At 51.5% G+C, this 25,218-nt stretch overlaps 3 protein-coding genes across 5 annotated transcripts; all 3 read left to right on the top strand.

Moving 5' to 3' along the window:
• The first annotated feature begins 594 nt into the window (after nucleotides 1-594).
• Nucleotides 595-3,764, top strand: LOC104068486 (macrophage migration inhibitory factor). Its single transcript, XM_054082454.1, has 3 exons — nucleotides 595-760; nucleotides 2,327-2,499; nucleotides 3,322-3,764. The coding sequence occupies exons 1-3, from the start codon at nucleotides 653-655 to the stop codon at nucleotides 3,386-3,388; spliced, it is 348 nt and encodes a 115-aa protein (XP_053938429.1). The 5' UTR covers nucleotides 595-652; the 3' UTR covers nucleotides 3,389-3,764.
• An 894-nt stretch (nucleotides 3,765-4,658) lies between these two features.
• Nucleotides 4,659-13,954, top strand: DDX51 (DEAD-box helicase 51). Its single transcript, XM_054082781.1, has 15 exons — nucleotides 4,659-5,183; nucleotides 5,550-5,794; nucleotides 5,921-6,071; nucleotides 6,738-6,883; nucleotides 7,237-7,308; nucleotides 7,487-7,593; nucleotides 8,122-8,230; nucleotides 8,778-8,920; nucleotides 9,508-9,706; nucleotides 10,300-10,415; nucleotides 10,508-10,624; nucleotides 11,544-11,645; nucleotides 12,114-12,177; nucleotides 12,385-12,519; nucleotides 13,357-13,954. Exons 1-15 carry the CDS (start codon nucleotides 4,823-4,825, stop codon nucleotides 13,381-13,383), a joined length of 2,094 nt encoding a protein of 697 aa, XP_053938756.1. The 5' UTR covers nucleotides 4,659-4,822; the 3' UTR covers nucleotides 13,384-13,954.
• Nucleotides 13,955-15,064: 1,110 nt separating this feature from the next.
• Nucleotides 15,065-25,130, top strand: GSTT2B (glutathione S-transferase theta 2B). 3 transcript variants are annotated; one of them, XR_008452763.1, is made up of 6 exons: nucleotides 15,065-15,236; nucleotides 18,926-19,013; nucleotides 19,420-19,570; nucleotides 20,108-20,284; nucleotides 20,834-22,184; nucleotides 23,613-25,130. XR_008452763.1 is itself a non-coding variant. In XM_054082780.1 (5 exons), exons 1-5 carry the CDS (start codon nucleotides 15,125-15,127, stop codon nucleotides 21,032-21,034), a joined length of 729 nt encoding a protein of 242 aa, XP_053938755.1. In that variant the 5' UTR covers nucleotides 15,065-15,124; the 3' UTR covers nucleotides 21,035-25,128. The 3 variants fall into 3 exon arrangements, 1 of the variants encoding a protein (XP_053938755.1); XR_008452764.1 differs by having other exon boundaries at nucleotides 20,834-21,230; nucleotides 22,054-25,129; XM_054082780.1 differs by having other exon boundaries at nucleotides 20,834-25,128.
• Nucleotides 25,131-25,218: the final 88 nt, after the last annotated feature.

The following is a 25,218-nucleotide window of genomic DNA, read 5'->3' as shown; positions in this document are numbered from 1 at the left end:
ATCCGAGATAAAAAAACGTGTGAACGAGGAGAAAACGCGTGAACGGGTGGGGGTTAAACGTATGAACTGGGGGGGGGGGGGGGTGTTAAACGTGTGAACGAGGGGATAAGAGGAGCACGAGCTCACTTCATGTTTGACTGGACAACCTTAGAGAATCATTAATGAGCCAGCAAGTCTGGTGGTTCTGCTTACATCGTGTTAAAGCCAAATACACAGTTAAAACCGAAATATGCACAGGTCCTGCTTGCATCGTGTTAAAACCGAAATATGCACAGGTCCTGCTTGCATCGTGTTAAAACCGAAATATGCACAGGTCCTGCTTGCATCGTGTTAAGGCCAAATACAGTTAAAGCAATCCTGTTCACACCACACAGGCAGTTAAAACAACGCTCCAAAGCACGTTTATTTCGCTGAAGCAGAGCGCTTCTTGCCCCCGGTGCCCCGGTAGGCGTGGGGCTACCGGTACCGGGCTCTGCAAGGGTGGAGACACCGCCTCCCCCGGGGGAAGCCCCCCCTTTGCCCCCCCCGTGCGGCCCCTTTAAGGCCCCGCGGGCGCTAAAAGCGGCGCCGCCGTCGCCCCCGCCCACTGCGCCGCCGCTCCGTTCCGCTGCTCTTCCGTTCCTGTCGCTGCTCCTCCACTCCCGCCGCCACCATGCCTATGTTCGCCATCCACACCAATGTCTGCAAGGACGCCGTGCCCGACAGCCTGCTGGGGGACCTCACCCAGCAGCTCGCCAAGGCCACCGGCAAGCCGGCGCAGGTGGGACCGCGGGGCAGGGGGCGGCGGGGCTGAGCAACCGGGGCTGTGCTCGCTCCGTGCTGCGAACGCAGTGTGGGTCCGGTGCCCCCGTGCCCGTTCTTCCTTCCTGCTGCCGCTCAGCGTGGCTTCGAACACAACGTGGGGGCGAGTCCCGGTGCCACCGGTGCCCGTTCTCTCCCGCTGACGTTCAATGTGGCTTCGAACGCAGCGTGGGCGTGGATTCCGGTGTTACCGGTGTCTGTTCTACCTTCCTGCTGCCGCTCATTGAGGCTTCGAACATAACGTGGCTGCGGGTCCCGGTTCTACCGGTGCCCCCTGTGCCCGTTCTCCCTTCCTGCCGCCGCACAACGTGGCTTTGAACGCAGCGTGGCTGCGGGTCCCGGTGCTGTCGGTGCCCCCGGAGCTAACCGCGCCCGTTCTCCCTTCCGTTGCCATTCAGTGCGGCTGCGGGTCCCGGTGCTATCGGTATCCCTGGTGCCCGCGATCCCTTCCTGCCGCCGCACAACGTGGCTTCGAGCGCAATGTGGCTGCTGGTCTCGGTGCTACCGGTGCCGTTCTCCCTTCTCGCTGCCGCGCAATGTGGTTTCGAACGCAACGTGGCCTGGGCTACCGGTTCTACCGGTGCCCCCACCCCGCCCCCCCGCACCGGTTCTACCGGTGCCCCCACCCCGCCCCCCGCACCGGTTCTACCGGTACCCCCTGCTGCCGCACAACGTGGCTTCGAACGCAACATAGTTGCGGGTCCCGGTGCTCCCCGTGCCCGCTCTCCCTCCTGCCTCTGTCCCGACCCACCGGCATCTTGGGGCCGCGGGGAAGGGGTGGGTGGCAGTGAAGGCAGGGGGGCTCGGAGGAACAGAAACGGGATCGCTCGCCCGGGCTGATCCCGGTTATCCCGGGATGGGATGCAGCTCCTCTCGGGTCAGGCTGCTGCAGCCGCAGGAGACAAACCCCGGTAAAGCCGGATTGCAGACAAGCCCGGTGGCTCAGGGATAGGAGGCTGTGATTTGTGGCACGCACGCACGCACAGATTTCATGCCTTTCTCTCCAGCCGCCTGCTCTTGGCCCCGAGCAGCCCCGGGGCCCGCTCGCCTGTGCCCTCCCACAAACACAGCCTTCGTTCCTGAAGCTGAGAGCCAGGCTGTGGGCATCACCATGGCATGCAGTCCTGTGCGCCCCGCCGGATGGCTGCTCGGCCCCAAGACAGCGCAGAACCGCGTGGTTTAAAGCTCTGCCTGAACCCCAGTACAGCACAGAACTGTGTGTCTTAAAGCTCTGCCTGAGCCCCAGTACAGCACAGAACTGTGTGTCTTAAAGCTCTGCCTGAGCCCCAGTACAGCACAGAACCGCGTGGTTTAAAGCTCTGCCCGAGCCCCAGTACAGCACACAACAGCGTGGTTTAAAGCTCTACCCGAGCCCCCAGTACAGCACAGAACTGTGTGTATTAAAGCTCTGCCTGGGCTACAATACGACACAGAACTATACAGTTTTAAAATGGATTTCTAACGCAGGTTTTCCTCAGGAGAGGGAAGGTGAGCAGTGCTGTGACTGTTTGTTCTCTTACCACAGTACATCGCTGTGCACATCATACCTGATCAGATGATGTCCTTTGGGGGCTCCACCGATCCCTGCGCACTCTGCAGCCTTTACAGCATCGGCAAAATAGGAGGGCAGCAGAACAAGACCTACACCAAGCTTCTGTGTGACCTGATCTCGAAGCACTTGCATGTATCTGCAGACAGGTGAGGCTGGGATATGATGTTATTAACCTTATCTGGCTCTCTGCTTTGGAATGTTCATTGGGAAGTACAAAAAGACAGGAATATGTCCATATATTTGAGAAAATACAAAGTGATTGCAGCGTTTTTATGTCCAGTTAAGAGTATGATGCCTACATCTTTCCTTCGAGAGTCCTCCGTTAAGTGCCTTGCTGGTCTCAGAGCAGGGAGAAGTCCCAGAGGACTAACAAGTTGTTCAGTGTGTTTTTTGCCCCCGATGTTCTGTGGTGATGGGAGGCTGAAAGCACATGGGAGGAGCAGCAACTGCAGCTGAAAGGCAGAGTAGAAACCAGCAGGCCATGACCCGCTCCTCTGGAGCCCTAGGAGAGTGTCTGTGTGTGGTGGTGGTGGTGGGCGGGCAGAACCTGCTGCTGCTGACAAGTTGGTGTTGGAAGGGAGAACCCCTGAGGGCCTACTGGGCTTTCATAAAGCTGCCGGTCTGTTGGACATGTGTGAAGGACTGCAGCCCTTGGAAACAAAAGGGGCTGATCTCCGGAAATTCTTCATAGGCTGCTAACCAAAAGCTATCCAGTGTCTGGACAATCTCTGAATGAAGAAGAGCTTGTGTTTTTAAAAAGCGCAGTTCCAGGGGTCCTGATGAACATTGACTGGAGGCTCTATCAGAGAATTTAGCTTCATTTTTACTGAAATTTAGCTTGAAATTTCTTTTGAGGAATGGGAAGCACTGTCCCCTGTCCTGTTGTCCTGTCTCACTTGTTAATTATATTATTATTATTATAATAAAGGAGTTACTAAGGTCCTTGTCTTCCTGTGACTCTTCCGCAGGGTGTACATCAACTACTTTGACATGAACGCTGCCAATGTGGGCTGGAATGGTTCCACCTTTGCGTAGAGCTCTCCCCTCTGTCTGAAGAGGCTGCTCCTGGACCTACACCTATCCCTGCCCCTTAGCAGAGACCACTGCACAAATGTGTTGCATTTTGTGCACTCTCACAGGTCAATGGTTCCTTGCTAGTGTGTTTAAATATTGCTGCTTCAACATTCCTCTGTTTTCTCTGTATAGAAAATGAATAAAGATTTCAAAGTAAGCTGTCTGGTGTGGGCTTTGGCAGGCAGGGGATGGCATATGGATGTCGGCAATGTACCAGTTTCATTTTGATCGCTGAAGCGGACAAAGGGGACACTTTGGCTTTGTTTTCATTTCTCAGACGTGGCATTTCACAGCACGGCTCGACTGAGTGGCAGGTGCCTGACCTCAAAATAAAGCACCACATATAACCTACCTGGAATGGTTATGTGTTTGTCTCTATGCTAAGAGCACTACAGGGTGATTTTTTTTTTTTTTTTTTTTTTTTACCTTCCTGGGCTCCAGAGACCATTGGTGCCTTCAGGGCTTTTTGTTGCTTTGAGGTTTTAGCGTGCTGTTTGCCTGTGTCCTCTATTGCCATGGCAGAAACAGTCCTTGGGCCAGCCCTGTGCCTTCTGCCTCAGGGAGATGGGGGGGGGGGGGGCAGCAATTGAGGCTCTATGGGAAGGAGAAACACAGCCCATCAGTCTTCCTGTGTCTGTTTTACAGACATGGGTTGTTCTGACTGAAAAACCTGTTCTATTGCTCCAAGCTTGGGGAAGAGTGGCTGGAAAGCTGCCTGGTGGCAGCGAGAAGAGCAACAAAGCTGGGGAAGGGTCTTGAGAACAACTCTTGCGAGGAGCAGCTGAGGGACCTGAGGTTGAGAGGAGACTTCATTGCAGCTCCCAAAAAGGAGGGTGTAGTGAGCTGAGGAAACGGCCTTGTGCTGTGCCAGGGAGGGGTGGCTTAGAGGGGATACCAGGTAGGATTTATTCTTTGAAAGGGCTTTGGGAAGCTGCTCAGGGCGGTGGTGAGTCCCCATCCCTGGCGGGGGTTAGAAAAGGAGCGGAGGAGGTGCTCGGGGCTGGTTCAGTAGCAGGCAGGGCGGATGACCTCCATGCCACAGGGCTTTTCCTGCCAAGAGCCGCTGTGACCCCTAACGTGCCGCCCCGCGCTTTCTCGAGGCTTCCGCCCCGTAACGTCATCCCCCGCGCCTTCTCGAGGCTTCCCCCTCGCGCGACTCGTGACGTCATCCCCGCGCGCCCACACGAGGCTTCTGTCTCGCTCGTTCCGTGACGTCATCCCCGTGCGCCCGCGTGGCGCGGACATGGCGCTGTTCTGCATCCGCAGGTACCGCCGGCTCCGGGGCTGCGTCCCCCCGGGCTCGGCCTTGGGCGCCGCTTCTCCCCGGCCTTGGGCTCGGGCTGGGTGCGGGAGCTGCGCCCCGGCGTGCCCCCCGGGCCCCATCGGCGGTGCCTGATGGGGTTTTGTCTGGGCTGTTCCAGGTACACCGGGGAGGAGGAAGAGCGGGAGGAGGGCTCCGAGGCGGAGGAGCGGGCTCGGGTCCTGCTAGAGAGGCTGCGGCAGCAGGCGAGGGTCCGGCAGCTGAAGAAGCAGCAGCAGGACGTGCAGCCCGAAGGAGGGGAGAGCGAGCGGCCCAGAGGGGAAGGAAAGAAGAAGGGGGAGAGCCAAGAGCAGCCCTGCGCGCAGGGCCAGAAGCAGCTAAAGAAGAAACGGCAGCCTCGCGGCTCTTCCGAAGAAAGGGCGAGCGCTGAGGAGGCAGCAGCTGGCAACACTCCACCCAAGAAGAAAAACGGGCGTAAAAGAAGATTGGAAGCAGGTAATGGCGAACTGGGGTCACGGGGTGTTGATTCCTTGCGGTTGACAGTTCTCAACAGAGGAGCAGGCACAGGGTGGTAAATTTTGTGTTTCTTTCCTTAACGTGTTCCCAAATTAGTTCATATTTTAGGGAAAGCTCTATATTACAAACCTTGAGAAGCAGTTTAGTGTAAGGGAAGGAGGAAAGCATATCATCTTGGTCTTTGGTTGCTTCCATGTTAATAAAAGAATGTTTGGGTTTTGCACTTGGATTTAGGAAGAAAGAGGAGCTTGAAAGTTATGTCCTACATTGTAAAATGTTCCCTGCATCCCTTTTCTTTAGCACATTCTTACCCATAGCTTTTTGTTCCTGTTATCTAAATTCCAGGTTCTGGAGAAGACATCAATCAACAAGAAAACGGAAGCAGTCTTAAAAATAAGTCTCCTAAAAGGAAAAAGAAGGATGAGGAAACAGAGGGATCTGAAACGAGAAAGAAAGAGAACAGTGAAAGAGCTGAAGGAATTGAAAGCACAAAGGAGGAGCTGTCCTTAGCAGCCTCCAAGGAAGAGACACATCTTCCACCCTCCAGTCTCGCAGTTTTTGGAGACTATGTCAGCAAACCAGTGCAGAAGGTACCTACCTTGACTGCACTGGGTGATGCTCAGGAAAGAATGGGCATCCTTACCAGCTTCTTTTATGTATAGCATTGCCTGTTTGATAGCAGGAACACATTGTTGTTCTCCTTTTCCTCCTCTCAGGTTCAGCCCTTCTTACCACAGTGGCTTGCTCAACCCAAACTGGTGCAAAAACGTATCAAGGATAATCTAGTTCCAATCACAGAAGTCCCAGGAATTCATCCCAGGTTGTTGAAAAAGCTGCAAATGAACGGGATAGAGTCATTTTTTCCAGGTACCTTGATCGTGCTGTTATGTCTTTCTGAATTGAGTGATGTAGTTCCTGCAGTCTGTTGCTGTATATTTAATGTAGTCAGTGAAGTAAAATACAGGGCAAAATCAAGTTTAATGCACCTCCTGGGAAAGGGCAAAGTTTGTGTGTGGCAACCGGAGCTGTTGTCTGTACAGCACTATTTGCTTCAGTTCTTGTGTGCTCTGTAACGACCTCAAATGACTCCAGAGCCCATAGGAGTTGTGTGTTTTGCTCCTTGGCAGATAAGACTGTGTTGCATATTCAGTGTTTATGTACGAGCAGTTTGTACTTCAAATAAAGGATGCTCACAGACAAATATTCATAGTGTTTAAAGCTGCCCGGTGCTATCCTAACATGAGAACAAGAAGACAGATATGAATTGAAAACAGTATTTAACACAGTAAGATACTAGCTAAGCAGAATCCCTGGAGAGAGAAATCTCTCTATTCATTGCTAAGCTGAACGAGAATCAGGTAAAGCCAAGTAGCATCTCTATTAACAACTGGGTTTGATTTCTTCCTCTCTTAGGTCTATAGCAACAACAGCACAGATGTGGAGGCAGATTCTTTGTAGATAACTGCTTTTCTGGATACACTGGTTTGAACCCAGTTAACTTTGTAGTCAATGCTTGTTTCCAATTTTGTTCAGTTCAGGCAGAGGTGATTCCTGCCATTCTGCAGAGCGCATCCAGTGGGTATCTGGTGGGGCCGGGAGGATACCGCCCCAAAGACATCTGCGTCTCAGCACCTACTGGCAGTGGTAAAACCCTGTCTTTTGTCATACCCATAGTCCAGGTGAGTTTACCCCCAGCAAAATACCTGTAGGGAAAATGTGGGGGTTGCTTCTGTTCAAGCAAAACCTGAACTTAGAAGTAGGTTGAAAAGCAAGGACTTTGTGGCTGCAAAGGAGTAGATTTTTAGCCCGAGGCTTGCCTGAGATGTCTGTTTGAGAATGTCCACTTCATCTCAGCATCCCACTCCTTTTCTCAGACAACAGACATAGCATGAGGAGTTGGGAGGGTGGAGGGGAGTAAAATGGAAACATAAAACTCCACAAGGATGTGTCAAGCCCGTCTCTTCTCACCGGGTTAGATACAAGAATACTCTCCCCTTGCTTTCAGGGACTCATTTGGCCTTTGTTTTGGCAGGTTCTGCTTGACCGAGTTGTTTGCCACGTTCGAGCTCTGGTTGTTCTGCCCACCAAAGAACTGGCGCAGCAGGTATGTGGCTCTGCACCTTCTCTCTGAGCAGAGCTGTGCTGAGACCAAAGGCAGTGCTTTCCGTGGCTGCTTTGTGAAGCCGGGAGAAGACCTGTCAGGGAATTCGATGTTGTTAGCAGAGTGGGAAGTGTTACTTGAACTGATCTTGTTGTGGCTAACATAGCATATCTTTTTGCAGGTGAGTAAAGTGTTCAACATTTACACTGATGGGACAGGTCTGAAGGTTGTTTTGATTACTGGCCAGAAGCCTTTTGCAAAGGAGCAGGAGATGCTTGTCCAGAAAAAGTATGTTAAAGGGTCTCTTGATAAGGTTTATGTGTAAACTATTTAATCTCAGGAAGCAGAGGTCAAGATGTAGGCTGTTGCATCACACCATAGTGCAATAATGATTTTGGATAGGGAGTTTATGTGTTAGAAACTGCTTCTTCTGTCTTTGCCAGAGTGCCAGCTGCTACCCCTTTTTGGTGATTATGTTTTACTAGATTTTGAGGGTCCTTCACCAGCTGAATAGAGTATAAAACATTTACCTTATACTCACAGGTAAAAATGATTATTATGGGATTTTGCTGCAACTAAGCTTTTCTTAAGAGCAATGAGAAAGGTTACTTCCTGTTTAAAATGAGGCAGCACAACAGAGAACAGGGTTTAGTGTCCAGCGCTGCCTCTGCACGCTCTGCAAAGTAAAGCTCATATTTGTATTTTATTTCTCAGTTAATTGAACAGTAGGAAAACCTTAAGGACTGCTGACCAAGGATCTGTTACGTGCTTTATGGTGTGGGGAGAAAATTACTGATGGGCTGCTTGTTCTTTCAGAGTGACAGGCTACTGCAGCCTGGCCGATATCGTTGTGGCTACACCAGGCCGGCTCACAGATCACATTAGCCAGACCCCAGGGTTCAGCCTGACGCAACTTCGCTTCCTGGTGAGTCAACTCCACAGGTCTCCCATTTTAGTGCAAAGTCTGTCACAGCTGTAATTCCTGCCTTGTTCTTGCATGGTACATCAATACTTCTCTGTCAGAGCTGTTGCACAGGCCTGGTCTATGCTCCAGGTTGCTCAGGCAGTGATCTCCAGATTAGGTGTTTATTCCAACTTGTGGCACCCAAGCATCCACCACCCACTTACGCTTCCCTCTTACCGTCTTGCAAGCACAAACACGGAGCAAAGCCTTGTCAGTCAAGGTCAGGGTGAATTTTCAGACTGTGAGTCTGCATAGAGACGTAGTTGCGATCTTGTTTAGGATATGGAGAGTTTTCTCTCTTATTGAGAGACATGGATTGGATTTATGCATGAAAGTGTGAGTAGTTTGAATGTCAGGCTGGCTACTGGGTCACTGAAAGCGAATTTCAGTTCTGGGGGTAGAAACTTCTGCCTTTTCTTGATAATGATTGTATTACAAAAGGAAAATAAAAGCTGCCTAATGCTAGACAGTATTTAAAAAGTAATGTCTTTCATCCTTGTGAGTTCAGATCGTAGACGAAGCTGACCGTATGATCGATGACATGCACCAGAACTGTCTGAACCAAATTGTCAAAGCTGTGTTCCAAGCACATGACTCTAGCTGCAACGCGCTTTTTCAGAGGACCAAACCAGGGCCTATAACAGCAGCCAAGTAAGTTGTCACATGCATTCTTTGGATCTGGTAGCCCAGACACCAGCACCTATTAGATCTGCCACTGCCGTGCTTCATGGGACTCCCACACTGGCACTCCTAAAGCTCGCTTACTCTGAGAAACTCTGCCAAAGGAAAGCAGCTGCTTTTGCAAAGCTTGAAAGTGATTCATTTGCACAGTAACTAGTGATGCCCTCTGGCAAGATGAGTAATGGATTTGAAGGAAAACTCTTGGAACTATCTGATCTGCAGCTGCTGTTTTCATACAGCATGGCAGAGATGTGTTAGAAACTGAGAGCAGAGACCAAGGAAGGAAGCAAGTAGAATGAGGACACGGGTAGCTAGGATGCAAGGATGTGTGCAGGAATAACGGCTGTGTGTTGTGCAGTTAGTTGGGAGTGTTGAACAGTTCTGTTTGTGAACTGCATCTTGAAAAAGGGTGGAAAAAAACCTATAGGAAAGGACTAGAGCAGGAAGAGTATCAAAAAGAGTTAATTGCTTCTCTCATGGCATCATCTGAGTGCATTTGTGGAAAGACTCCTTTGCCACATCCTCAAAGCTCAGTTTCTGGGTGCTCTTTGTTTCAGCTCCTGCTATCCTCAGATACCCTTACAGAAACTGCTGTTTTCAGCCACACTGACCCAGGACCCAGAGAAACTGCAGCAGCTGGACTTATTCCAGCCTCGCCTCTTCACCTCTGTCTATTCAGAGAAAAAAACACTTGGAGGTGGAGCAGAGACTGAACATGACACCAATAAGAAGTACACACTCCCTGAGGGACTATCGGTATGACATTAATTCTCGAACAAATTATACTTGAAGATTTTCCCTTTAAACAAATATGTCTTCCCTATGATTCCTTGCATTGCAGAGATGCAGAGATGCAGGACAAAAGTGGCCTTGTCTATTTATGACCCAGAGTTTTCCACCTGTGTGCATTTCTTTCCTCATTACTTAGCGTTCATTTGGTTAAGAGTGGATCTATTTTTTTTTTAAGTTAAGCTCTCTTCATGCATAATTAAGTTTATCAGCAGTGGAGAGTGGAGATCTGAAGCAACGTAGTAGCACTTACAGCTGTCCGTGTGTATAACATGCATTTCAAGGCATGCCAGCGCAGGTTGCCCTGTAGACGTGGAGGCACTGCCTGTTGTTACTTGCCGTGGAGAAGCGAGAGCATCAGGACAGCACAGGTCTCCTGTCTCCACCTTGTGCTGTATCCCTGTTCTGAAGCAGGTGGTGTTGGGGGGTGTCTAGTTTTGTTGTTTGTAGTTGCAAAACATCCAAGCCTCTGTAAGTCATCGAAGGGTGGTGGGTTTCAGAGAAGAAAGCCTTGGCAAGAAGTAACTTTTCTCTCTGAACTTCTTCCCTGTCAACTGCAGCAATGTTATGTGCCTTGTGACCTGAATTCCAAGCCGTTGCTCCTCTTGCATTTCATGCTGACAATGAAGTTTACCCGTGTGTTGTGCTTTACAAACTCCAGGGAAGCTTCCCACAGGTGACTATGCTCATGGGATCGCTACAGCAGCTCTCGGTCACATAACGTTGCAGAAGTAATGAAGTGACTGTTTCTGTCCCTCTTACCTACAGATTGTTCCTGCTGGTTCAAGCCTTTGGTGGAGTCACCGTGGCTGAATTTTCTTCTCGGTTAGCTCCAAAGGAGAGACAGAGAACCATGAAGGAATTTGAACAAGGAAAGATACAGCTGTGAGCATCTTAGATGAGTTTCCTGCATGTCTTCCCACATAGGCTATTTCCAGTGTGAGAAGTGAGGTAGAACCAAGAGCACAGGTGACTGAGATCCTCTGTAAAACAGAGAGCGTGCACAAACCAGCTTGCAGAGCGGGTGCGAGACTTGGACTCGTGACTTCTGAGTTGTTTGCCCACCGTGTAACTTGGCCTGTTCTAATCTAGCTGTAATCTGCATGTCTGTGTGTTATTTTATATCAAGCAGTAAATGTAACTGCTTGTTCATATTGTTGCCCAAACCACCTACAGTTCTGAAAATCTGAAGTTTAGTGTGTGTGCTTGGCATCCCGCACCTGTTGGAAGGAAATGGGTGTTGGTGCTAGAACCATATGTAGTATTAGTGCTTCCTGCCAAAGAAATCCCTAATCGGACTGGCACGCAGGGTGACCTATCCGTGTGTTTGATTTGCTTTGTAATTTCGGTAGCTGTATGTCTGCAGAATATCCCTAGAGAAAGAAGTCAACGTTTTTTTTCTGGATTTTCTTTATATCCAAACCCTCTGTTTAAATTCTTCCTTGACTGCTGGGATTTTGCACCTTATTGTCTGCATTCAGTGCCTTTATGGAATGAATGTTCAGATGTTTTTAACCTCCAATGTGTTGGGAGCCCTCTGGCTTAGTGCCATATGCTTGGAGAACCTGGAAGCACCCAGTAACTCTTCATGCAGTAGGTGACAAGCCTGGGGTGATGCTTGGAGATCTGTGGGCAGCCAGTAGTGCCAGTGACAGTAAGGAGTGGTTTACAACGCAGCTGTTGTCCTCGGAGATTAGAGGCTGCCCAGTTTGAACAGAGATTAGCTGGGGTTGTGCTGTGTTCACTTGTGTGTGTAGTGTGAGAGCTGTTACCTGAAAATGACTGTGTATACATTTACAACCAGGTTAATCAGCACAGATGCCACTGCACGGGGGATCGACGTCCAAGGAGTAAATTATGTCATAAACTATGATGCGCCTCAGTTCATAAGGACATACGTTCACCGGTAAGACAGCCAGGAACAAACAGAAGATTTTTGAGCTTGGTTTACTTAAAAATACTTAGCAAAGGTGACACACACTTGAAGGGGTTTTTAGCTTTGGATTTTTTGCTTACTTTAATATGCAAATAGCTGTCTAACCAACAAGCAGCCTGTAGCGTCACCAGAGTGATGCAGTATTGCAACAGAGAACTCACACCTATTGTAGAAAAGGTGTGTTACGTGACCAGGGTCCTGGACAGCATCGAGTATTGGGTTCCTGATGTTCAGAAAACTGCAGCAGTTCAGCAGCTGTGAATGAGCCCTGGAAATATTCATCCTTTGTAACACGTGGCTAGTCCTGCTGTGCTAACCTCAAAAAAACCCAGAATCGAGCTTTCGTAAATCTGGAGAATTTCACAGTCAGACTCTTGGAGCTGATAATCGTGATGACTACGTGGATAAATGACTTGACACTTCTTTTTCCATTTTCAGAGTTGGAAGAACGGCTCGTGCAGGAAAAGCGGGCGTGGCTTTCAGTTTGGTCCTTAGAATTCAGGTATGTAGTTGGTGTGGCATCCATTTGATAAGGGTGCGTGCAGGGACATAAGGAAGATAAGGCTCATACTGCTTCCCACCTTTCCCAGTCAGCTGTGCTTTGTACTTGCAAACCTGGATTATATCCCGACCAGGTAGCGTGTTACACAAGGTGCTGTTTTCCTAGGTGGCGGGATGCCTCATCTCAAGTCTCTGCTCTGTTATGCAGGAACGTAGATTTCTGCGGATGTTGAAGGATGCTGGAATCCAGGACATGAAGAAGCACCCAGTGAAGGGCAACTCCTTAAAGCCGTTGGTGCAGCAGTATGAGGCAGCTCTGTGTAAGCTTGAGAAGACAGTTAAGGTAATTGAAGTGGGGAAGAAAATGAAAGATCAAGCTATAACGTGCACAGTTGATTGCAACTCATGGCTGGCACAAGTATTGGTGTCCAGGATCCCTTTCTTTAACTGGGACATTTCCATTTCCATGTGAAAGCAGTGTTGTTGGGTGCATCATTGTGAAATACTTGGAAAGGGTGGGGAGGGGAAAAAGAGGCTTTCTTTGAAGGTGGGCAGCATCCCTGGAAGTATTTAAAAGACATGTGGATGTGGTGCTTGGGGACAGGGGGTAGTGGTGGAGTTGGCAGTGTGAGGTTTATGGTTTGACTCAGTGATCTAGAAGGTCCTTTCCATCCTAAATGGGTCTATGGTTTGTGGTGTTTTCTATTCTACCTGCCCTCTACCTCTGAAGCTGGGATACTGGCAGCTACCCAGAGGAAGGCAAACAAAATGCAGAAATTAGACCTTGTCATTACAGAATTTTGAGACTGTAATGGCAGCCATGCTGACTGGAAGGTGGGGATTCCAGGCCAGGAAAGAATTTTCTGCAGGCCCTCCTTTATACATCAGTGGGAAGGCTGAAAGCTCTCAGGCAAAAGCTAGGTACCGTTTAACTAGCGTAGACTAGGGATCCATCATAGACTTCCTGCACTGTGGGATTTGAGCAAGTGTTCTGCCCTTTAATTTGAGATCCCGATAAACACCGGTCCTTGAAAACTGATGTGTTTGAGTTGCAGACTAGCACTGTTTGAGAACTGGGGCAGAAAGGATCATTAGGTTGTCCCATTGCTCCCTGAAGTCCCTTCTGTGTGACTGACACACGGGCATCTTCAGTCACCTTCTCAACTTTAATTTTGAACAGAACGAGCGAGCGCAGAGACGAGCCTGAATGAATGGAAGCCAAGAAGGTCATGTTTCGTGGCAATGAAGCTGCTGAGCAGGATTGGTCATGGACTGCTACCCAGCACAGTGGCAGTGAGACATGGCCCCTGGATGGAGCTGAATGCTTGGCTCCTCAACCTTATCATATCTGAAGTCAGCTATTCCGAGCCTCGTTCCCCTTTCAAGGACTCTGCAAACAGAGTCCAGTTACTGGTTTTAAAAAAAAATCAAGATATAGTTGTCTTGAAGAGGACTTTGTATCGTGTCCTGCTGCCTTGTGTAAAACCCCTGCCAGTGAAGAGAGGAGCCGTTACGCAACTCCTGAGTGTGGGCCTGATGGAACTGCTGCTCACCTGAGGCGAGGGCTGTGCCCTCCTTGCCTCCAAACCAGGACAGCTCATGGCTCTGACTTGCTGCACAGGCAGCTGCATCTGCAAATGGACAGACACCTCTACAGTGCCTCTAGCAGAAGCCTGTTGAAGAGCTGCCCAGGCTGAAAGAACTGCAACTTTTGGATAAATACTATATATATTTTTAAAACGGTGTCTAATAAATATTCCTGGGTACAGCGATGGAAATAGTGCTGAAAGGATTTCTCTGTAGTGTTGTACTTTACTTGTTCTTTTCTTGCCTGTGTTGTTTCCTTCCAGCATTCACTACCAGTGGTAACAGGAGGGATTATTAAGTGTTAGGTGGGTGTTAATGCAGCCTGTAATGTCTGATATGAACATATGGGGGTCACCAGTATCGCCACAAGCCATCAATCTGCGTTTGACACATGCCGCTGGTATTTTTAGCTGCCCCTGGCAGAAGACTTAAAGCTGGGGCGTAGCTGCAGCTGCCCACAACCCGACAAGAGCCTCAGTGGGAAACGCCCCAGCTCTGGCTCATGATTTCGTTAAACAGAATAAGCGTACACCAGCACTGGGGATTCGTTACTGGGGCAAAGGAGTGCTGGGTGCAGCTTGTGGGGATAAGGAGCAGAGTGGGGCGAGTGAGGCACTGCCTGTCTGCTGATTGTCCCTTCTCCAGCAGTTTTCTGCAGCCCAAGTGCTTCTGGTGATGGTGGAGCAGCAGGAATAGAAACTCCTGGTGTGAAAGCCCTGTGCTTCCGAGGGCAAAGCGAGGATTCACCGTGTGCGCCTGTGTCCGCTCAGCCCGATCTGGCTTTCCTTCCTTCTCACCGAGCAGTGCAGGGCGGGCAGGGAGACGAGCCCGAGTGCGAACGGGCGGTGCTGGAGCTGTGCCCCGGGGAGCTGACAGCACCCGTGTCCCCAAAACCACCGGGTGCAGCTCTGCCCGCCCCGGTACCACCGCGGGAGGGACCCCCAGGAGCCCCGGGACTGGGGTGGAGGGAGCCCCGAGACCCCCGAGACTGGGGTGGAGGGAGCCCCGGTCCCGGGAGGGATGGAGGGAAACCTGAGACCCCTGGGAGCCCCGAGATCCCTGGTACTGCAGCAGAGGGGAGCCCCGAGACCTCCGGTACCGTGGCAAGAGGGAGCACTGAGACCCCCCAGTAGAGCAGCGGGTGGGAACCCCGTGGAACCCCCGGTATCGTGGCAGGAGAGAGCCCCGGGACACCCAGACCCGGGACCCTCGGAAGCCCTAAGGCCCCCGGGAGGGAGCCCCCCGGTCCCGGCGGGGGGATGGAGCCGGGGGCGGGGTTGTCCCGCTCCGCCCCAGCGGCAGAGCCGGTGCTGCCCCGCCCGGAGATCGCGGGGCGAACGGCGGCGGAGCAGCGGGACGGGATGGGGCTGGAGCTGTACCTGGATCTGCTCTCGCAGCCCTGCCGGGCGCTCTACATCTTCGCCCGCAGCAACAACATCCCCTTCGAGTTCAAGCATGTGGAGCTGATGAAGGGTGAGCGCGGCAGGGACCCCGCACCCCGAGCTCCCCTCTCAACTCAGACTCCCCACTCATCCCGCACCCCTCACTCTCCCCTCATCGCCGCACCCTGACCTCCCTCCTCGCCCCCGCACCCCAGACTCGCTGCTCCCTCCTCATCCCGCACCCCGGGCTCTCCGCTCCCACACTCTGAGTTCCCCCTCCACCCCCATATCCTGAGCTCCACACAGCCCGAACTCCCTGCTCTCCCCTCACCCCGGGCTCCCTTCTCACCGCTGCACACTGAGCTACGAGCTCCCAACACCCCAAACACACCTCTCCCCCTTCACCTCGAGCTCCCCCCTCCCCCTGCACGGCTGCTCCCCCACCCTAGGCTCCCCGCTCACCCCCGCACCCCAAGCTCCCTGAACTCCCCGTGCTCCCTTCATCCTTATCCCTGCACCCTGGGGTCCCCACTTCCCCATCACCCCAAGCTCCCCCCTCACCCCATGCTCTCCTCTCCCTGCTCACCCCTGCACTCAGAGCTCCAAGCTCCTGACACCCCAAACTCCCCACTCACCCCGAGCTCCGCTCATACCCTGCACTGCTGCACCCCGCTTCCACACCCTGGACTCCCCCCTCACCCTCGCACCCCGAGCTCTGAGCTCCCTAAGCACCCTGCTCTCCCTTATCCTCATTCCTGCTCCCCAGGCTCCCTATTTCCCCACTGCCCCAAGCTCCCCTCTCCCTTCTCCCCTCTCCCCGCTCCCCTCTCCCCTCTCCCTTCTCCCCCCTCCCCTCTCCCTGCTCCCCTCACCGTGGGTGGGAGCAGTGACTCAGTCCCCCATCCCTCGGGACGCTGCAGGGAGGGCTGTGCCCCCAGCTGCAGGGGCTCCTCGGGCCAAGGACAAACAAACTCTGGTTTCCTGAGGAACCCCTGAATTTTAAAAGACACAGCCTTGGTGCCTTCCACCCTGCAAAGGTGTGAGAGAGCAGCCCCAGCGCTGAAAGGGGCTGCAGGAAAGCTGGGGTGGGGCTCTGGGTTAGGGAGGGCAGGGAGAGGGCGAGGGGGATGGTTTTCAGCTGAAAGAGGGGAGATTGAGTTGAGATTTTAGGAAGAAAAGTTTTCCTGTTAGGGTGGAGAGGATGACTTCCAGCAAAGTGGTGGCTGCCCCATCCCTGGAGGTGTTCCAGGCCAGGTTGGATGGGGCTTGGAGCCCCTGATCCAGCGGGAGGTGTCCCTGCCCATGGCAGGGGGTGGAACTGGATGGGCTTTGAGGTCCCTTCCGACCCAAACCATTCCGCAGCAATGATGACACCGGTCCTGCTCCACCTGAAAATGGGTCTCTGAAGAAAGGACTGAAATGCTCAGGATGGGGTAGATCTGAGGCCATTCCCCGTTTAGATGGGAGACAAAAAGCAGCAGTGATGGATGCTCACATACGGGCAAGGACAGTGAGGTGTGCAGTTCTTGCTCTCTAATTCAACATCCTTAGACAACTTCATGCTCCAGTATAACAGCAGTGAGAGCAACAACCTGGAGAGCAGCTTTATCCTCCTAGCAGGGGTTAAGACCCCCTTGGGAAGGGTCCTCATGTTCAGAGCTTGCTGACGTCCCCCCTGTACAGGTGGGGCAGGACAGTCAGCTGTCCCTTTGGAGGTTCCATTGGGTCAAGCAGTCTGTGGGCACATTACTTTAAGAGGGTTGACGGGCTTGAAAGACAGCAAAGGCAGCAGAGCCACCGGGGATCCAAACCCTGAGAAACAAAGAAGGGAAGGTGGTTTAGTTTGTCTTTTCACCAACTCATAATTGGTAGGAGCTGCCCAATTAGTGTCGTGTTTCCACCAAAGGATCCCTATCTCCTTTCTTTGCAACTAAAGTGGGTAAAACTATTCCACTTCATTAAAAACTATTCCACTTCAGCCATTCCAGAGCTCCGCTGATTTGAAGCTGAGCTAATGGATCGGGTAGGTAACGCTTGAAAATGGTGGAACAAGAGAAGGCTCTTGGGGCTGAAGTTGATAAAGGAACGAAAGCGGCTCCAGCTGGTGACTTAAAGAAACCTCAGGCACGCTGTGGTTTGGTCGCTGGGTGTTCCCCTGCGTGCTGTGCACTGATTGCGCCGTCCTGCGCCTTTCTTCCATCCTGTCTAGGTAGGAGATAATTGTTGCTGTTGGTTGTAGCTGGGGGCAGCCTGGCTAGTGTCCTTCCCCTTCTTTCCCAGTCAGCACTCGTGGTCAGACTGGTGCAAAGGAGAGGAGGCTGGCAGGCAAGTGATAAGAGCATGAAGGAGAACGGAACAACTGAGATACAGGAATCAGGGAACCGAGGGGGAGAAAAGTGAACTAAATCGCAGCTCCTCAATGCTCTGTGTCCCGTGGCATCAGCGCTTGCTTTCAGTCAGTGGATTTCAGAAGGGTGATTTGGCTTATGGGAATGCTAATGGTGCGTCCCATTCCCGCTGTGCCCCCTTCCCATGCTGCGGGGAAGCTCCCTGGGACCCTGCAGCCGCGTTAGCGCGGCATCCGCCTGCTCGGCAGCGGCTCGGGGCACATGGGCGAGCACTGGGTAACGCTGCGATGGCCTCGCTGCGCCAGTGCCTGTCACCGTGTGGTACAGAAGGACCGAGAGAGGGAACGGATAGTGAGATATGAGCCGGTGGGTTAAACGTGTCTCGGGGAAATGGGTAGAAAGAGTGAGAATGGATAGAAATCACACAACACTGCAGGGACGCCTGAGGACCTGGAATCTGTAGGAAATCCCCATGTCTTTTTGGAAGAGGGTGGGGGACACAGGCTGTGAGCCAAGTGGCAGGAATAGTCACAAATCAGGCTTGCCAAGTACTGGGAAAAACAAAACCACTTCCAGAGCATCTCCTCCGGCTCAAAGATTTTCAGGTGACTCACATAGCAGGACTGGGCACAGGGTTTGACATCGGAGAAGCTGGAATACAGAGATACGCACGTATGACTGCAGCCAGGGGCTGGTAAAGGCTGGCACGAATGAGTCAGGGCTTCTGCGCTAGGTTTAATGGTAACAAAGCACGCTGAGACCTCAGATGAACATGACACCTTCTCCTGTTTTGTTCTTTGTTTTTGTTCTCCAGGTTTGCTCTGCCTGCCTTTCTAGTGGGGCTAAAAGTTACCTATATGCTCTTATAAAGGATATGCAAAACCCAGAGAGAAAAGGTCGATATATTTGTAATAGAATACCCATGGCTTTATATGGAATCATGAAAACCTGTTTTCATCTGAGGACTAGAAAGAGAGTTGAGCATAAATGATATTATCTCCCAGAAAAGAAAAATATATCCTTTGCTTTCTCACTGTCCTTGTGGTTCATGTTTCTGTTACTAAGATCCCTTTCTTCCAAAGCACTCAGTGTTTGCTCTTGGGTTGCACAGGACAGAATCTCCAGGTAGGAAATAAGTGCTGATAGAGCCCCGAGTTGGCAAGCGCTGTTGGTATGAAAGGACTCTGAACCATTCCAGCCTCCATCAAGAGGTTGTTCTGGTACACAGGCAGTAAGCAAGCGAGGTCACATCATAGGGTGGACTCTATATCCACCCGTTGGCACTTTTTGATTGCTTGTAAGCTTAAACGAGACTCTATTTATACAATTGAACAAGGAACTAGAGGCCAGATGGTCCCCACGGGCTCCTCTGGTGTTTGCAGACAGGTCCTGAGCATCATTGCCAAGTAAAACTTCTTCTTCCCCTCCTCAGGGCAGCACAGGACAGAGGAGTTCCAGAAGGTGAACTCCCTGATGAAGGTGCCTGCGCTAAAGGATGGTTCTTTCACCTTAGCAGAGAGGTGAGGCTCAAACAAGCTCAAACCCCACTGCAGGATTGTGTATCCTAATGTTTGGATTCTGCCGGCGAGCTGCTTGGGCTCTGCTGGGCCTCCAGCCCAGGTGGTGCTTCACCTCCTTCCTATCTGTTCCACTTGACATAACATAAACTTGCATTTCAAGAGAAGCTTGGGGCCTCTCAGTGGCGCCACATCTGTCTCGCTGGGCTGATGTAGCAGACATTTGCTGTCAGGCAAGCACAAACTCTGTCGTGTGCTGCGCCTCGCAGGCAGTTGTGTGTCCTGTGTGACTTAGATCAGGGTTTTTATTGCTGCTGGTCCAGCAGCGCAAAATCTGGGAGAAGAAGAAAGGGTGGGATGCTTCAGTGGCAGATGATCAGCTCAGCTGTCTGTCTTGCTTTCTGGGCAGCATTGCAATCCTCCTGTACCTGGCACGGAAATTCAAGACTCCGGATCACTGGTACCCATCTGACCTGCAGAAGAGGGCCAGGGTTGATGAGTACCTGTCGTGGCAGCATGCCAACATCCGCGGGAAGGGGAGCAAGGTGTTCTTAACTAAGGTAAGACCCTTGGCTACCAAAACCAAAGTGCTAAGAGCTGTGAGTGCGATGGCCTGGGGCGTATCTCTGTGTGCAGGACATTTCCAAGCAAATGCACAAGCCAGGCAACAGACAGGAACAAAAGTAGATCTGGAATCGCTGTGGCTGCTCAGCCGAGCCGACCTGAAGTGGCCCAAACACTTCATGCTGCAGGCACAGCTCTGTGCGTGCACTGAGACCCAGAGCAAACTCATCCTGGGTGAGCAGCTAACGCCAGCCATGGCTCATGCTGCCTGGCTTCTTGGAAAGAATGAACCTCCCACTGGAAAAGAAAACGCAGTTGCTTGTAGATGATGCAGCTTTCCCTTGAGAGGAGACTTGTGGCTGGAAGTTCAGACTTTCTAGGGAGGAGACAAGACAGGCAGGAATTAATGACTGATATTAATGTTAATCTGCCAAAGCAGATGAGCACAGCCTCTCAGGAGGCGGCAGTGAGAGGGTGTGGGCTAAGTTTGGAGGGAAACATGTAAAAAGCAACTCATTTCTTCTCCCTGCCAGGTGCTGCTGCCTCTGCTCACAGGGCAGCCCCTTCCTCCGGAGAAACTGGAAGGCATTACTGAAGAGCTGAACGTTGTCCTGAAGCAGTTTGAGGACAAATTCTTGCAGGACAAGCCCTTCATTGCAGGCAGCGAGGTCTCCCTGGCAGACCTTGTCGCGCTGGTGGAGCTTATGCAGGTGAGCATCGACCTCAGCCTTGGAGGTGGGAGCTGGGTTGTGGGCTGGGCTGGTCCGCGGGGTGACTGCAGCACCTCTGTAGTGCAGATCTTCCTCTCTGCAGCTCACTCTGTAGAGGGGTTAAATCCTGCTCCTTTTGGACTCTGACCGTAATTGAGTTTGCCAGGCAACACCTGCTTTGGTGAGAGAGTTCTTTCTAGAGAAGTATTGGCAACATTCCTCAATAAAAAAAGACAAGTTACAAACTAGGCAGAGAAAGTACAGATATTTAGAAGAGATGCGTTGGTGTGCATGGAGCAACATGTTCCCCACTGGGCACGTCTCAGGCTGGCCATGGCAATGCTCCTTCACTGCACATGCCAGGGGACAGCAGCTGCCGAGGATGATGCCGCTTGCTTCCTGTGAGCTAAGAGCCAGAGATGATCTCCACCTAAAGTGACAACTGTCTGCTGCCTTGAGCCACAAGCATATCCATGCTTCAGTCTGCTCCCATCACTGGGAGATGTGATGTTTCTCACTCCTAAGTGCTCTCTGTCTCTCTCTCTGCAGCCTGTGGCCGCTGGCTATGACCTCTTTGAGGACAGGCCGAAGCTGGCAGAGTGGCGCAGGCGGGTGGAAGAAGTGGTGGGGAAGCAGCTCTTCCAGGAAGCCCACGAAGGGATCTTCAACATCAAGAACCTGACCGCTGATAAGATCGCACCTGAACTGCGGGAGCATTTCAAGCACCAGCTCCTAAAGCAGGCCAGCTAGATTTAATAAGGGGTTATACTCAAAGTAAAATGGATTATTTTGTGCAAGCTTTTTTTGTAACATTTCAGCATTTCTTCTAAAAATCATACAGAAACACCATTCCGCAAAATGCACTTCAATGATAGCCTTTCTGCAACTTAGAAGGGAAGAAAACTACATCTTAGACTGAGCTGCTTTCCCCTCTTGACCACTACAGGTATGTGAGCTGCAGCCTCATAGGCTTTTCTTTCTTGCTCCAACACCACTGGATCTGCTTGAGGACAGAGGTGATTCAGTCCACATGGGAGCTGGGGCCAGGCCAAACTGCTCTTTCCATCCTTGCTTTGGGTTTTCCAGGTCATAGCACTACAGAAATGTTTCCTGAGGGTATGGTGGAACAGATCTGTCAAGGAAAAACAAGGAAAAATCTTTGTTGAAAATGGCTTTCACTTTGCAACAGGCTCAGCTGGAAGCTTTTCTGTTCTTTTGGTACAGAGATAGCTCAGGCCCAGCCCGTGGTGGTGACCCTGTGGGGCTCTGGGAGCAGTGGGCATTAGAGACTGCTGTGTCAGCGAGAGACACAGTGCCCGGGAGCAGGGCGGCTGTGCAGGTGCCCTGGAGAGGAGCCCAGCTGCTGGGGAGGATGGAGTTAATCTATTGACGAAAGGTCCTCAACCAGAGACTCATGCTATCCTCCCCAAAGAACACCCTGCACAGCTGCAAAGCTGCTGTTCTCGGTGAAGCTGCTGCCAGCCACGCCGTCCCCATCTACTGATGGTACTGTGGTCTGACCTTTCCCCGGTGTCTGTCCTTTCCCCGGAGCAGTTTTGGCCACTCCATGGAGGCTGTTTAAGCCAGGCTCTCCCCACCGATGGGTGCGGCTGTGCCTGGGCCAGTGCCGGTGGCACAGGGAGCTGTGCTGGCCAGCCCGGAGTGAGCCGAGTGCACAGAGCTGAGCGGTGCCTCAAACGTGGTTGATGTTCCGTGTGTTAGTGGTTATGCTTGCTGTGTGTCGTAGCTCTGTTTGCATTTGTAAACAGGATTTGGAACGAAGCGGCCACTGATTCATCCTCCACACGTGCACAGCGCCCTTCGCAACCTCTCGTCTGTGTCCCTTTGCACCCCTCCTGCCTTCCTGTCCTCTCCTGCCTCTGTCACCTTCCATTTCCAGGTATGAGCCACGAGGAGGGGGCCAGTTTGTAGAACTGTTTTTTCCTTCTTGTCAAGCTGTAGTTGTACCTGGAAGTCCGTTTGTCTCTGCTGGGTGGTGACGCCAGCCACAGAGGTGGCTGCATAGGGTGCTGGGTGTGAGATGTCCGTCATCTTAATGCACGTCAAGTCATCACAGTGCTCAGAAAAGGGGAAAGTAGCTGCTCAAGCCAGTCTCACACATCTTTTCAGCTGGACCTGCTCGTTTCGGGGAAAGAGCCAGCTGCCTCTTCTGCATTTGTTTCTGGAGTAAACCTGCCCTTTAGGTCACAAGGGGCCTGTGAACAACAGCTTCCAACGCACATCCCTGGGGGCTGAGCTAAAGCAGCCAAGCAGGCCAGTCCCTTTTACTTCCTGTTCTTCCAACCTGCAGGAAATCCTAAATGTCAGCAGCAAAAAGGCAGATATGCCCCAAAACTCAGTTTCAATGCTGAAACAGGCAGAGGATATTTGCCTTCTTACTTGGTGTGTTTTAGTGGGACGTTTATTGAGGAAAGGCTGTTGTGCTCCAGCCAGCAGGGTCTGTGGCAGCAGCTCCCTTCTCGCCCTGGAGCGCTGGCAGGGCTGGTGCCTGAGCAGAACCCCGCAGGTGCTGCTGTTTGCTGTAGGAGTTGCCTGCCATGCTAAGCCTCAAGGAAACAGCCTGTTTACACCTTACTACCAACCACTTCCTTCCCTCTCTGCCCTGCTCCTTACCACAGCTGCCAGCTGGGCTGCTGCGCGCCGCAGGGCTCCAACAGGTCCTCCCTTTGCTGCCTCGCTGAAGCCACTCAGCCTCACTGCACTCTCTCCTGTCAGCACGTTTGTGTACTGCCTGACTTCCCAAGACCTGAACTCCAACTTCTCCCTTTTTTGTAGAGACAAAGCCTCCTCCTACAAGCACAACAAATTCCTCACTTGGCTTCTGTTCAAGCAGAGAAACCATCAAAACCAAGGGCTTAATCTCTAAAGCGCTAATCTTGACAGACCTCAGACTGGGGTTGGTAGCAGAGCCCCTCTTGATACACATCTCCCTGCAGAATCTTGAGACAGGGCTGCTGGGCATGCAAGACCATTCGTCAGCCAAAGCAAATAAAGCGTCTCTCTAATTTTCTTTTCTCACTTACGATACTTGCAGCACAAGGGCTCCGCGTAAGAGTCTTGAGCCAATTTTCTGTTTGTTTCAATAATTCACGAGTTCCTTCAGCGTCACCCATTGTGTGCTCTTGCAAAGACAGTGCCTTCAAAAACAAGTTGGAGCTGTGTTCAGAGCACAGCGCCTGGTGCTCCTCCGCTGCCAGTGTTGCAAAGGGAGGAGCACCCCGATCTGCTGCTGCCCTGCTCCAGCGTGGTTGTGGTGGCAGGAGGAGGTTTTATATTGGTTTTCTCATAGCTTGCTCTGCCTATTCAGCCTCTCAGAGCTGTGGGTTTGCTGCCAGTGGAGCTGTTTGCAGGGACCAGCGGTGTTTGGGGCCTTTCTCTGCATATAGGACAAAGCCCCTCCCTGGAGTAACCCCTTGGATTAACCCTGGCAACAGAGCTGTGCAACAGATAAATCTGCCTTGCTGTTTTTTTCACTCTAAATCATGGAGATAAGGTACCTCGTCCTTGTACTTTGCCTTCTGCTGTCCCTCCACCTCCCCCATTTGGTTGGTTTGTGTCATTTGGGCACGGCTGGTCCCGGCTCCGAGGCTGAGCGCCCCAAGACCTGCCTGCCAAAACCCAGCGGTTTGTGCAAGAGTTTTGCCTGCCTCGGTGCAAGGTCTGTTCGGTGTCTGCTCCCCTTTCTCCTGAATGTGGAGAGGGGTTGCACCGCTAGTGATGGTGTAATGTGCTGTTGGGAGTCAATCTCCTCAATTCTTGCCAGGGGCTACTTGGAAATGGGTGAGAGCCTGTGATTTCTCGAGTGAAGTGAAGCTGGTTTACACAAAATGGGAGGAATATTTAAAAACAGATGCACATTTTCTAAATGATTAAGAAATAAAACGCAAAACTTAATGCAGTTTTATTGTGGTGTTCCTGTTCCCAAAAAGCTGATAGAGAAAGTACAGAAAGGAAAAACAGTCTTTGAGGTACTGGAACCAAATGCAGATATAGTCTAGAAGCACTATCCTAGAGCCAGGAATAAGGCAATCAAATACCATATAGCACGATGGATAAAAATCCCTCTTTGGTTGTGTGGGCTGTCAGCAAACTCGAGAAAAACTTAAGGAAGGAACATTTCCTGGAGGCACATGAAAAGATCTTTGAAGCCCAGATAGGACCAATGGATCAATTGAACCATAAATAAAGGAGTACAGTGAACCCACACTGCTGATCTTGCTACCCACTGCTGAGATCAACGACCTCTTCTCAGTGATATCGCAGAGGAGGGACATGCAGCCAATTTGAAGCACAAAGACCTTTCAGACTATTACCTGTGCAGAGCCACACTGGCACGACTTTTCCCCACTCCCTTAGCATTTAAGATTTCTTTGCACTGCAGGAATTAGACAAGAACTCAAGCACCTGCAACAATTCTTGGACCCTTCATGCCTGGCGTGTTGGTGCTGTGTCCAGGTGCTCTGGGGCGCAAACTATCCTGTGGGGAACTGACGGGTGTTCACAGCCCTGCTCCCTGGTCTGGCCAAGAAACTGGAAAAATCTTATTGTACGGTTCTAAAGCTGAACAATTACTCTGAAAAATAAGGGCAGGGTGCAGCAGACTCAGTACCTCATGTTGAGATGCAGCTTGTTCACCAGGCTCTGGCAGATGGACCACACTAACAGCAATTCCCCATTCCTAAGGAGTTTTCAGAGCAGATGCTTTGCAAAGTGTATAAATGATGCACCTGAAAGTGTTCCAGTTTGTAATTTATCCCACCAATGAGCTCCTGGCTCAGTCTCCAAACCTTTTCACCACTCTTTGTGTAATGATCCTTTGCACAAGATCAGCTGATCCTCCAGTTCCCTCTCCCTGAGGTCCCTGTGGCTCTTTCCAAGGATTTGTGCATGTCATGCGAGCTCTCTGGCAGAGT

The sequence above is a fragment of the Cuculus canorus genome, chromosome 17 (genome assembly GCF_017976375.1).
Source record: "Cuculus canorus isolate bCucCan1 chromosome 17, bCucCan1.pri, whole genome shotgun sequence".
Lineage (NCBI taxonomy): Eukaryota > Metazoa > Chordata > Aves > Cuculiformes > Cuculidae > Cuculus > Cuculus canorus.
This window is presented reverse-complemented; position numbering and strand designations above follow the sequence as displayed.